We start from the raw sequence: 13,006 nt of genomic DNA, 5'->3' as shown, positions 1-13,006 counted from the left end.
CCAGCGCGGCGCAGACGCCCCGACGGCGGGCAGGGGCCCCTCGGCCCCTCGCCCCCTCGCCCCGCTCGGCCCCTCGGCCCGCTCGGCCCCTCGGCCCCTCGGCCCGCTCGGCCCCTCGCCCCCTCGCCCCCTCGCCCCCTCGCCCCCTCGCCCCTCGCCCCCTCGCCCGGGCGGAGCAGCAGCCTCCCGGCGTCGCGGCCTCGGCCCCGCCCCCGCCCCCGCCCCGCGCCCCCATTGGTCGGGGCCGGAGGGGGCGGGGCCGGGGCGGGGCCGAGGCGGCGCGCGGGCCCCACGGGCGGCGGGGGCGGGGCGCGCGGCGCAGACGGCGGGTCCCGCTGCGGAGGCGCCGCTCGGTCCGCGCCGCTCGGCCCCGACGGGCGCTCGCCGCCGCCTCCGCCGCCGCCCCCGCCCCCGCCGCCCCGCGGGCCTCGGCGGAGCCTTTGCCGGCGCGGCGGCCGCACGCGCGTGGGCCCCGGGGGAGCGCTCGCCTGCCGCGGGGCGGCGGCCCCGGCAGGTGCGGCGCGGGGGGCGCGCGGGGACAGCGCCGCGGCCGCCCGCCAGCCCCCCCCGCGGCGCCGGCCCCGCGCTCGCCCGCCGCCCGCCGTCGGGGCGGCCCCGGCTCGGCTCCCGCCCGGCCGCGGGGCGGATGCGCGCCCGCTGAGGCCCGCCCGGCCCGCCCGGCCCGCCATGGCCGCGCGCCCCGGGCCGCTGTGGCTCGTGGGCCTGGCGCTGTGCGCGCTGAGCGGCGGCGGCCCCGGCCCGCGCCCCCCGGCCGGCTGCCCGGCCCGCCGCCTGGGCCCGCGCGAGCGCCGCGACATGCAGCGCGAGATCCTGGCGGTGCTCGGGCTGCCCGGGCGGCCCCGGCCCCGCGCCCCGCCCGCCGCCGCCCGGCTGCCGGCGTCGGCGCCGCTCTTCATGCTGGGCCTGTACCGCGCCATGGCCCGCGACGACCACGAGGACGGCGGCCCCCCCGCGCGGCGCCCGGGCCGCGCCGACCTGGTCATGAGCTTCGTCAACGTGGGTGAGTGCGGCGGCCGGGCCCGGGCGGCGGGGCCGGGGCGGTGCAGGGCTGTGGCCTCGGGCGTGGGCCCCGCGGCGGCGGCGCGACCGGGAGCGCTGGGGCGCGCGTCCATCCGCCCGCAGCCGCGCAGCCGCCCGGGGTCGGAGTCCTCTCCTGCGGGCGGGCGGCGGGGCCCGCGGGGATGCGGCGCGGCGCGGCGCTAAGGGCGGGGCCGGGCCGGGGCCGGGCCGGGGCCGGGCCGGGGCCGAAGGTGAGCGCGGGAGGGAGCTGCCCGGGAGCCCGGGAGCCCGGGAGCCCAGACGCCGAGCCGCCCCGGGGCCGGCCGGAGCCCCCGCTCCAGCTCCTGGGGAGGGCGTGGCTGGCGGGCAGCGGGCGGGAAGGGCGACTCGGAGCTCGGCCGTGCGGTCGCCTGGGCCCAGCCCGCAGCCGGCTCGGCGCGCTGCCGTCCAGACCAGTGAGGACCGGCCGGCGGGCCCTCCCGGCTGCCCGCTCGGAGCCCAGCCTGTGCTCCGCACTAGTTCTCTTCAAGTCCCGGGGCCGTTTGTGGGGAGAGGACGCCGACGTCTTGGGTGACTGCACACACGCTCTTGAACCTGCAGCCACCACCGTCCCCTCTCCGCTCTGCACCTGTCCGCGGCCAGAGAGGGCCGGGGGTCTGGGGGTTCAGGGACCCCAGCGCGGCCTGAGGTGGGGACGGACCCTCGCCAAGGCCACCAGCATCCCTTCACCGGCAGCGTCACCCTTAACCCTCCGCACAGCCTGGGAGCAGACGTGCCATCGTGCCCGTCTCCCCGATGAGGACACAGGCTGAGCGAGGCGCGTCACGCCCAGGATCGCGCAGCCTGGCGGTGGCCCAGCCAGGACAGGCGGGCGTGTCGGCCCGACACCCAGCCCTCCAGGCGGGGACATTTCTACTGTCAGGAGGGCACACTTGCAGGGTGGAGAGAGCTTCCAGGGAGGCTGAGGCAGAGAAACCCAGGGGATGGAGCAGCAGCACGTTTTGTGGGGTCTTCAGCCATTTGCTTCCTCTACTAGGGCAGGCAGAGGGCTCGGCCAAGGGGACCTCTGTCCCCACAGCCCAGAGGGTGGCCGAGGGGGGAGTGAGCAGCAGGAAGTGGCTGCTAACCTCTGCTGAGAGCCGGGTGCCAGGCACAGGACTTGGGTCGGGGGTTCTGAACGCCACCTTCCTGGTGAAGGGCAGGGTGGGGGCTCAGGACAAAAGAGACCATGTGTGGAACTGAGGCTAGAGCCCTGTCCTCTGGACTAGCTGACCTGCGGCTCAGAACCAAGAGGGTTGTGGGTACTGTCACCCTGACACCGTCCCTAAGGGAAACGTCCACTAGAGTGAGTCACCGCCCGGCCAGTGTCCTGCTTCCTTCCCAGCATCCCCTGGTGAAGGCGTGCACAGCCTCGGTGGGAGCTGTCGTCCGAATCAAGCAGCACCCGGAGCTCACGCAGATCGGCCTCCTCTCCTGCCTCTGCTGGGTGGCCTCCAGCAAGTCCCTTGCCCTCTTGGAGCCCCAGATCCCTCCCTGTGAAATGGGGCTGCTTGAGATCAGTGCGTCCACAGGTTACCGTGTGATTGGTTGATGGATGGGAGGAGCAGAACATCAGCCCTGTCATAGGTGCACCTGCGCCTGGTCCCTGCTGCCCCCCGTCCCTCCCCACTGCTGCCCAGCCTTGGGGGGATGTGCTGGGAATGTCCGAGGCTTCTTATGTGCAACCGAGATGGGTTTTAAAAGCCAACCCAAAGGTGTCTCTACCTATTTTTAGAATACAAACTAGCGCTTGAAGTTCTGTAGCCGGAAAAGTCCACGTTCCATCCATGTGGTAACATGTAAGCTGTTGTGCCAGCCCCCTTTTCATGGGCTCCGAGAGGTAAAGTGGCCAGCCCAGGGCCACACAGCACGTCCATGACATCATCCGGGGCTGTGGATTCCAGATGCCGGCTTCTTCCCACGCCGTCTGTGCGTGTTTCATTAAGATCTAGGGCCTCTGACGCTGTGGGACTAACAAGCAGATCTTTGTTCCGTGGAGGCCCAGGCTGTGGGCGGGCCCAGCAGCTGTCAGAAGGGCCTTCTTTATTCTGATGTACTAATTGCACTAGTAGAACTCTTGCAGTTTGAGTGGTTTTACCTGGTAATTACCTAGGCTGTTGGGCTGGGATGGGGGGAGGGGTTAGACACCTGGCAGGATTCTTTCCTTGTTTGGAGGCCCAGGCCCCAGGCCCTTGAACCACCGAGCCTGATGGCAGAGTCACCGTGGTATCGGCGCCCACGCCCGGGCTCCCATACCTGGGCCTCCAGCTCCACCTCTCCTGTGGGCCTCATGTGGCTCCTGAGAAGCCAGACCTGATGTCTGCCGGGCCCCTGAGCATCCACGGCAGCCTGTGGGACCCAGAGGCCAGGGACCTGTCACAAGCAGATGCTTTAGGAAGCCGCGTCGTGGCTGATGGTGTCTCTCTAGGGAGGCCGGGGCTATGGTCAGAGCTGGGGCCCCTGGCGGCCTGTAAGTCAGTCTCAGACTGTACACCCTTGGCTCCCCTTGGTCAGGACACGGTCATGGGGGCGGATACCCACGTGGAGCAGTCCGGGTCTGTCCTGGGTGTCCTGGGTGCTCAGGGAGAGGAGAGCTCCGAGCTGGGAGGCAGCGCCCAGGTTCTGGTATCACCTGGGCCCATCACTGATTCCTTCCTGTCCCGAGTCACCTCCCTTCCCTCCCTGAGCCTCTGTTTTCTCGTCCAGTCCAGCGATGGTGCCGGAAAACCGGGGGCCTCCCATCGCTGACCCCGTGGCCCTGTTTCGGAGGCAGCTCCTCATGGCACCACCCTGTCCCCTGGGCGGGAGCGTGGGTCTGACTGGAGCATGGCCCAGCCCGCGGGGAGGGAGGAATGAGGCAGGAAGGACCGACTCTGCAAGTCTCTCCTGGTCCTTCTCCACCTGAGGCAGAGGAGCAGCAGCTGCCGTGTTCTAGGTAGAGAAACTGAGGCACAGACGGCCCTCCAGGCAGAGGTCCAGCCAGAGATGCATGGAGCCGTCTTCACTGTTGTCCCGACCCTTCTCTGACCAGACTTATTCCCGAGCCTCAGGCGGCGAGGACGGGGGAGTTGACCTGAGGTGTTGGATTTGGGGGCGGCAGGGCTGAGTGGGAGCGAGGGACCTGGCCCACGTCCTCCTCAGTCCTGTGACCTTGAAGGGGCAATGCTTGGTGTCCACGAGCCCCCGGGTCACTTTCTTTGGTTCTTTACCAACGAATTCTTTCATTTTTATGAATTCACTCAGCAGATAGTCCTGTGGCACCTGCTCCGTGCCAGGCACAGTTTTAGTTCCTGGGATGTGACGGTGCACCTAACAAAGTCCCTGCCCTGGGGGAGCTGGCCTTCTGGGGGGAGCGGATAATAAATACATAAGCCACAAAGATGGTCATCAAGTGGTCTAGATGGTGACACTCCCCATCTGGAAACCAGGAGCAAATGGACAATGGTGGGGGGGGGGCAGACGGACCTGGGAGGGGGGTTCTGACCTGGATCAGAATCTGCATCTTGGTGCCACCACCTGCTGCGCGTGTGATCTGGGCTTTCCAGTCCACCTGTGGGAGCCTCAGTTCCTTCCTCTGTAACATGCAGGCCCTCGTCGTACCCACCCTGCAGGGCTGTTCAGGGACCAGGTGAGATGGCGCCTGTGAGGACCACACGCCCAGGGCCCTCAGGTCTGTCCCTTCATTTGCATCACAGTTTTGGTCACAACTTTGTTTTGAAAAGAGGAGAGTGAGAGGAGTTGGGTGATTTTCCCAAGGCCACCCAGCAGGTGATCGCTGTGTTCTCTGCTCTTCTCCTCTAGAGAAGCTGCCTCTCCACCCAGGGGGAGGCCTGGCCCACCACTAGGTGTGTTAGTGTCGCCCAATTGGACTGTCTTGAATATATGTTGTAAACTGAGAATTCTATTTAAAGAGTCTTCATTGTTTGGTAGTTACAAAAATGCATGCTCAGTTTACCTCGTTCAGACCACATAGAAACATGTGACATGGGTGCCCCTGGGGATCCTCCCGCCCCTCAGCCCATCGCCTTCAGGCAGCCACTTCTGATTCCTGTCACAGTGCATTCATGTCACTTGTCTTTGAGCTTCCTACACCTAGGATCATACAATATGTGCTCTTATATCTAGTCTTTCATTCAACATAATTTTTTTTTGAGAATCATGTTTGTTATTGTATCTGTAGTTCTTTTTTAAGTGTTTTGTTTGTTTGTTTTAGTAATCTCCACACCCAGTGTGGGGCTTGAATTTCACAACCCTGAGATCCAAGTGTCAGATGCTCTTCTGACTGAGCTGGCCACTGAACAGGCACCCACATAGTTCTTCTTCTTTTTTTTTTTTTTTTAAGATTTTATTTATTCATGAGAGACACAGAGAGGGAGCGAGAGAGTCAGAGAGACAGGCAGAGGGAGAAACAGGCTCCATGCAGGGAGCCCGATGTGGGACTCGATCCCGGGACTCCAGGATCAGGCCCTGGGCCGAAGGTGGTGCTAAACCGCTGAGCCACCCGGGCTGCCCAGTAGTTCATTTTTTTATAATTGAGTTATATTGCATTCCACAAGTATGCACATTTATTGGTTTTTATTCATGGACATTTGCATTGTTTCTAGTTAAGGGTTATGAATAACAGGGCCCTGAACATGCACACATATTGTAGCTGTACTAAACCTGCATTTTAATCCTGACTGTGCCACTAGGGAGCTGTGAGATGGTACACAAGAGCTTTTTAAAGTCTTGGAACCTCATTTCCTCCCCTTTAAGACCAGGTGACGGGAATCCCTGGGTGGCTCAACAATTTAGCACCTGCCTTTGGCCTAAGGTGTGATCCTGGAGTCCTGGGATCGAGTCCCACGTCAGGCTCCCGGCATGGGGCGTGCTTCTTCCTCCTCTTGTGTCTCTGCCTCTCTCTTTCTCTCTTTATATCTATCATGAATGAATGAATGAATGAATGAATGAATGAATAAATAAATAAATAAATAAATAAATCTTTAGAAAAAGAAAAAAAGACCAGGTGACTAAGGCCTCACTCCCAGTGTTGTGTGAAACTGGGTGAAATGTCAGTGAGGCTAGCTGCGTGGCAGGTGTGCAGGGCAGATCGGCAAGGTTAAGGGAGGAGGAACACGGCAGGAGGCAGGGGCTGAGAGCAGGGGCAGGAGCCTGGGTGGGCAGGAGTTGGGTGGGCCAGAGCAGGGCTGCCCTCCCTGTCTTTGTGGAGGCCGACCATGGGTGCAGCATCTCCCGGGACCTCCAGTCCTCCCAGGGTCCTGCCTGGAGGAAGGTGGCTTCAGCAGGCATTCTGGGAGGGGGTGGGCATTGACAGGAGAACCTCATTGACAGGTGACCCCCCCCATCCCAATATCGACCCCTAGAGGGAATCTAGGGCCACTCGTTTTACATCATCTTTAAATCTGAGAGAATGTGCCCGCCCCTGCCCACTGAGGGGGGCCCCTCCAGCGGTGAGGCCCGGGGCAAGGAGGTACACCCAGTCCACCTCCTCATGGGAACCCATTCCCCAAGGGAGAGAGGGCTGTGTCACTGTGACCACATCTTTCTGGAAAACTCCCACAGTTCGGTCCTCTCCCCGGGTTTGCACCAGGGAATTGTATCCTTGCTCAGTCTCCTTGGATCTATTTCTGGCCTTGAGAGACTTGATGTGGCCGAGTGTGCGGGTGTTCCCTTTTAATTTGGGGTCTAAAGCCATCTGAGGCCTGGACGGCGATCACGCGTGCGGAGCCATTTATGGAACGGCTTTTGAGAAAGTCAGTAATGAAAAGTGACTAAAAATACGTTAGAAATGCAGCCCTGGCCTCTGGGCAGCACTGAGATTTGTGGGTGGGAGGAAGCGGACCTGGTTCAGATGCAGACCTGGTGGGTGATCAGTTCTGCAGCTCGTCCATGGGCCTGCACCGGCCACGGAGGCCTGGGGGTTGATCCAGGTTGAAGGGGGCCCCTCAGCCCTGTCACTCGCAGGATGAGCCAGACGGACCCACGCCTCTGCCTCTGGGAGCCTGGGGAGCCTGCCCTCTGCCTCGGCAGCCCAGCCGGGCCGGGAACGGGGGCCGGTCCCACAGCAAAGTGGAAACACGGGTGGCCTCTGATGGAGACACACTGTGGCATGGAAGCCATTCCCAGGCCAGCAGGCTGCCCCGTGTCCTGGGGAGCGCGGCAGACACGTCCCCCTCTGGGCCCCCAGGGCACAAGGAGCTCGGGAAGGTCCACTGAGAGCCTCCTGTCTCCGGCCCACGTTGTGCGGTCAGAAGATTCTGTTCTCTTAACAGCCACTACGGGCTAAAATAAGAGGATGACTTTTTGAAGTGTTACTTTTTGGTCAAAAACAAGACAGATTTAGATCATCCAGATACCTTTCAATTTTGTCCAAGTCACAAAAATATCTGAAGCCGTTATTGGTGTTGGGCTGGTGGACTTAGGGTGCGGCATCTGGAGATCTTTCCCGAGTGGCAGGCGCAGATCCTCAGAGGAAGAAAGGCAGGATGTAGTTGGCGGCGTGGTGGTCAAAGACATCTCTGCACACGGCATCCTGACCCGCCTAGAGTCCTAGGATCCTTTATTTCCTGGAGTTTCAGTAATGGAGAAAGTAAACTAACTGCTTCCCCACATGGAACTTTGAGAATAAGGTACCTTTGGGAAACAGTGGTCACATCATCTGTCCCTGATAGTGGGCCCATGCCCTGCCAACCCCAGGTGTCTCGATGGAGCTGGCTGTCAAGAGCCTCTGTTGGCTGCTAAAAACCCCAGGTGGCTTCCAACCCACCTCTCAGGGTCATGGACTACCGTAACATCAACAACTGTTGAGTTTTATCAGATTCTTCCCAGGTCACAGAGCCTCTTTGAATCCCTGGACAGCAGCTTAATCAGAGTCCATTAATATCACTAGGAATAATACTAACGTGTTGTCCAATTTGATAAGCACAGACGTGGACATCACTTCCATATTTCAGCTAATAGAAAAACATCAGATAAACTGAAGTTGAAAGGCATGCCACAAAATAACTGGCCAACACTCTTTAAAAATGTCAATGTTAGGGATCCCTGGGTGGCACAGCAGTTTGGCACCTGCCTTTGGCCCAGGGCGCGATCCTGGAGACCCGGGATCGAATCCCACGTCGGGCTCCCGGTGCATGGAGCCTGCTTCTCCCTCTGCCTGTGTCTCTGCCTCTCTCTCTCTCTCTCTGTGTGTGACTATCATAAATAAATAAAAATTTTTTTAAAATGTCAATGTTAGAGGGCGGCGCCTGGGTGGCTCAGTCGTTAGGCATCTGACTCTTGATCTCAGCTCAGGTCTTGATGTCAGGGTTGTAAGTTCAAGTCCCACACTGGGCAGGGAGCCTACTTGTAGTAAAATAAATAAATAAAAGTGTCAGTGTCATGAAAGAAAAGGAAAGACCTAGCAATTGTTACAGATCGGAGGAGACACAGGGTGCCTTACAACTAAATGCGATGTGGGACCCTCCCTGGACTGAAGTCAGGAACATTCAAGAAATGAATAGTGGAAAACCTGGCAAAATTCTAGAAATTTAATAGCATTGTATCAATACCAGTTTTGTGGTTTTGAAGTTACTCTATGGTTTGATTATATATGGTATTATCATTAGGGGAGGCTGGGTAACAAGCATAGGGGCACTCTCTGGACTATTCTTGCAAAGAAGAGTTCTGTCTAAATCTAAATCGCCTAAAATTATTTCAAAATAAAGTTAAAAGCACAAAATGACTCACACGTACCCTCCCTGCATTATCCCCAGTCCCGCCCCTCCCTTGACCTCCTTCATAGCTGCTTCCCCTTGTTTGATACCTGACTTCCCCATGCACCGTAAACTCCATAACGTCCCTGGGGCTGGGGGGCCACTCCGTGTCCTCAGCTGTGTTCTCACCCGTGCCTCCATCATGACCTGCCTACAAGGAGCACTGCATTCAAATGTGTATGAGTAAACAAACTAATTTTCCTGGATGTAACAAGGAAAAATGAATGCTAAAAAAAAAAAAAAAATGTTTTTAGAAAGCCTGCTGAGCATATATAATCAGGATCTTTTCCCACGTGCCCAAAGGTGAAATTATGGGAACACCGCCCCGCTCCAGATTACGAATCCTTGGCCCAGATATTGAAGATGGGGGGAATAATTCACTACCGAGAAATCTTCCTCCAGGCATCAGTGGTCCCCCACAGGGCTACCACAGAGGATTCCCGGCAGGACATATCTCAGAAGGCCGGGATCCAGAACATACCAGGCAGGGAGTACCCATTACTCCTTCATCCTGGCCAAATCTACCGCAGGCTGGGAAATGAACTTCCCAGCCCCACAAGTGGTAGCAAAATAATTTACTGGGAAAACCCAAGAAATCACATTGTACGGACCTTGGCCTTTCCCATAAATTCCCTCTGCAGACCATCAGCAATAGCGGGGGCGGAGGGTGGGGAGTAGCAACAGGCCACTTCCAACTGGATTTTTATGCTGTTCTTTCAACATCAGATGGTGGAAGTCTGCCCTGATGTGGTAGAAGCAGCCCAGACGGGAGTCAGGACCCCTGGGTTCCATCTCTGTATGTATAGAAAAGGGGAAGGGGACTGTGTGTGACGATCTGTGTCCTTGGGGCTCTGATGTTCTGGAATCTTCAGTGCTTTCGTAAAGGGTCACTATCTGCTTTGTGCCTGAGCCAGAACGGCCTCGGTGGTGATTCTGAAGGGCTACTCTCTGAGCCTGGGCATCTTTGGGAGATTCCAGACCTTGGGGAAGTGCAAGCTCGGCAGGAGGGTGCACCAGGAGGGAAATGCTCCTGTGAAATATGGTAGAAGCATTTCTGGACCAGAACCAAGTACCTACTATGGTAGCAACCATGGCCTTTTGCGGTTCCACTTGACCCTGTATCAAATGGCCATTCTGCAGATGTGGATACTGAGGCCCAGAGGATCAAGTGCCTGGACACAGGGGTCAGGAGGTGAATAGGAGGGAGCTTGAGACCATCCAAATGCCTTTCACTTGAATTAATGTATTTTTATGTTACAGAACCTTCCATTCCATACTCGTATTTGGAAAAAGAAAATTGAAAGTCTCCCTTTTCTCCCCCATGGCTCTCGAGATTCACACATGAAGGAACTCCTGGTACTGGCAGGATGTTGTCACTTTGATACAGGGATGAAGTGAGGAGATCAGGGGCCAGCACCCCTTCCCCACTCCTGTGGAAGTTCCTACCTACTTGATAGCGCCTGCCCCTCCCAAAGCCCTTTCAGGGCCCTTTGTGGAAAGACTGCTAGTATCCCCACTAGATGAAGAGCGTGAAGCCAGGGAAAGTACCTGGTCACCGGTAGGGTCAGAAGCCCCAGCTACAGGCCAGAGCACCTATACTTCTCAACCATCTGATAGTGGGCGAGAGCAGGGGCTGCCCATCCAGCAACTACTGTAGGGGCAAATCCAGATCCTAATAGCCACTGCTCCTCAACACCAGCTTATTCTGGGGCACCTGGGGGGTTCAGTCAGTTAAGTATATTAAGACGCTAGACTTCAGCTCAGGTCATGATCTCAGGGTTGCAAGATCGAGCGTGGAGCCTGCTTAGGATGTCCTTTCCCTCTGCTCTCCCCACAAAAAAAAAAAAAAAAAAAAAATAGGGCAGCCAGGGTGGCTCAGTGGTTTAGCGCCGCCTTCAGCCCAGGGCCTGACCCTGGAGACCCAGGATCAAGTCCCACGTCGGGCCCCCTACATGGAGCCTGCTTCTCCCTCTCCCTGTGTCTCTGCTGCTCGCTTGCACATGCACGCTCTCTCTCTCATTAATAAATAAATAAATCTTTTAAAAATAAAAAAATTAAAACTTTTACTAAATGCACAGAAGCAACTGCTAGAAAACTGGGCATATGCACTATCCAGCAGAGAGACGGGGCGCTCCCCTTTGGCCAGTTAGTCATGTCCAATGTATTGCTGCATCCCAGCAACTTTATCAGCTTCTGATGAAAGCATGACTTCCTGAGACTGTCCCTCCTCCCAGTGCTCGTCTGGGACAGCCAGGGTGGCAGTCTCCTGGCTGAACTGCTGGCCGGTTCATCAGTTTCACAAACCCACAGGGTGGAAGCTTGGAACTGGGTACCCCAGGCTCCCTTGACCCAGCGCATGTGGGCCCCCGGGTCAGCCAGGGAGGGAGGCCGCAGAGCGCGGTCCCCCTGTGGAGCTGGCAGGCTCAGGGTCGTTCTCTCAGTCCCCAGATCCAGCAGGATGTCAGCGTCGGGCCTGCAGACCGAGCTTGCCCGGGGTTCGGGGACCCGCCTGTCAGCCCCCAGCCCGGGGAGCAGGTCCCTGCTGGCTGCTCTGGGAGGAGTCGGGAGGCCGCCCCCCAGCCACCCTCCTTCACTCTCTGTGCCACACCCTGTCACGGTCTATGGCCTCCACCTGTGTGGTCCTACACATCTGGGAGCCTCACAGCCAGGTGACAGAGGTGCTCCGTGTGGACCCTGAGTCCACAAAATGTCACCAAAGCTCTGCAAGTGTGGGTGTGAGCGTGTCTGTAGGGCGGAGGGGACACGTGTGTCCATATTCGTGGCACACGTCCTCGGTGAGGGTCCAGAGCCCTGCCCTCCACACTCTCTGGGCAGGCCCGCGTGGGAGGACCCGGATCCCACCCTGGGTCACACTGCCCCCTGGGCAGCCTGGCTCCCGGGTGGGCACGTGCTGCGCGCCCCCACCCTGTCAGAGGCTGGACGTCCCGTTCCTTCTGCTCCCAGGGCCGGGAGCCCATCTCCTCCTGTCATCGTGTGTGTCACGGTGACACTGGCCCGCCCTGCCCAGCTGCCTGCCTGTCCATCCCTGGACCCGGTCCCCACCGCGAGGCCGGGAAGTGCTCCCACATCCGCCTCCACCACCAGCCTGGTGACTTGTGGTCACTGAGCCCAGTAGCCAGAGAGAGTTTTTAAAAAGACTCACAGACATGTAATTAAAATCTCAGCGTCGGGGTTGGGGAAGGTGCTGGGCGGCTCCCGCCCCTGCCTTCCGGAAACACAGATTTGTGGCCTTTGAAAGTGACAGGAGGCTAAAGTAAGACGCTGCTAAATATACTGTCCTGGGCATTTCCGGGCAGCGGGGACATGTGGGCTTCAGTCGCCCCCCAGCCTCCTGTCCAGACACGCCAGCCCGGCCACCGGGCCCGCCTCGGCCCCCTCCAGCCTGTGCCTCACCTTCCCCTCCTCATCTGTCTTCCACTCCCCTGCCTCCCAACCCACGTCGCGCCCCTGCTGCCCAGAACCCTGAACCCCACTGGCCAGAGGCACAGCCCGGGCCCCTAGGCCGGAATGCCAGCCCTCGGAGCCAGAGCACAGCCAGGCTCACCGCCCAGCCCCACCGCTGATCTGCGGGCGCCCCCACACCCACACCTGCGCCCACCAGGTCCCCTCTGCCTGGAATACCATCCCGCCACCTGCTCCACCCGACACGACTCTGTCCCGTCCTTCAAGGCCAGGGCAGGTGGCAGCTCCCCTGGGAAGCCTGCTCAGATCCCACCACGTCAGGGGACCGTCCAGCCTCCCCAGGACCTGACCAAGTGTCCCCAGGGGCGGTCGCTCATCCCTTGCTCGTCCTTGCTCCTGCCAAGTCTCCCCCTGGCCCTCCTTCCTCCTCTGCATTCTCCCCAGGCAGGACCTCCATCCTTTGGCCCTTTGCTGTGTCTCAAGGCTGTTGTTTGCCCTGCCTGTGCCGTCTGTGCCTCAGCCCTGTGTTCAGGCTGGCCCTTCCTTCTGCGGTGTCCTCCTCCCGGGACGCTGTGGCCCATGTGCCGTCACCCCACGGGGCCCAGCCCCAGTGTCAGCTGCAAACGCTCCCCTCCCCAGGCTCCCATGCACACACACTGGCCTCAGAAATGCACTCGGTTCTGTGCCTGCTCCTCTTCCCTGAAGAGGGATGTGGCCTCTGTTCATCCTGGGGTCCCAGAGCCAGCGGGGATGGGGCGGGGCCGGCTGGG

At 59.4% G+C, this 13,006-nt stretch overlaps 1 protein-coding gene across 1 annotated transcript in view; it reads left to right on the top strand.

Moving 5' to 3' along the window:
* The first annotated feature begins 687 nt into the window (after positions 1-687).
* LOC144281824 (bone morphogenetic protein 8B) overlaps positions 688-13,006 on the top strand; it is a 32,817-nt gene continuing 20,498 nt past the window's right edge. Inside the window, exon 1 of the mRNA XM_077844644.1 lies at positions 688-1,021. Coding sequence (XP_077700770.1) covers positions 688-1,021 — 334 coding nt within the window. The remainder of the gene's footprint in view (positions 1,022-13,006) is intronic.

This window comes from Canis aureus, chromosome 13 (assembly GCF_053574225.1).
Source record: "Canis aureus isolate CA01 chromosome 13, VMU_Caureus_v.1.0, whole genome shotgun sequence".
NCBI classification, from domain to species: Eukaryota; Metazoa; Chordata; class Mammalia; order Carnivora; family Canidae; genus Canis; species Canis aureus.
This window is presented reverse-complemented; position numbering and strand designations above follow the sequence as displayed.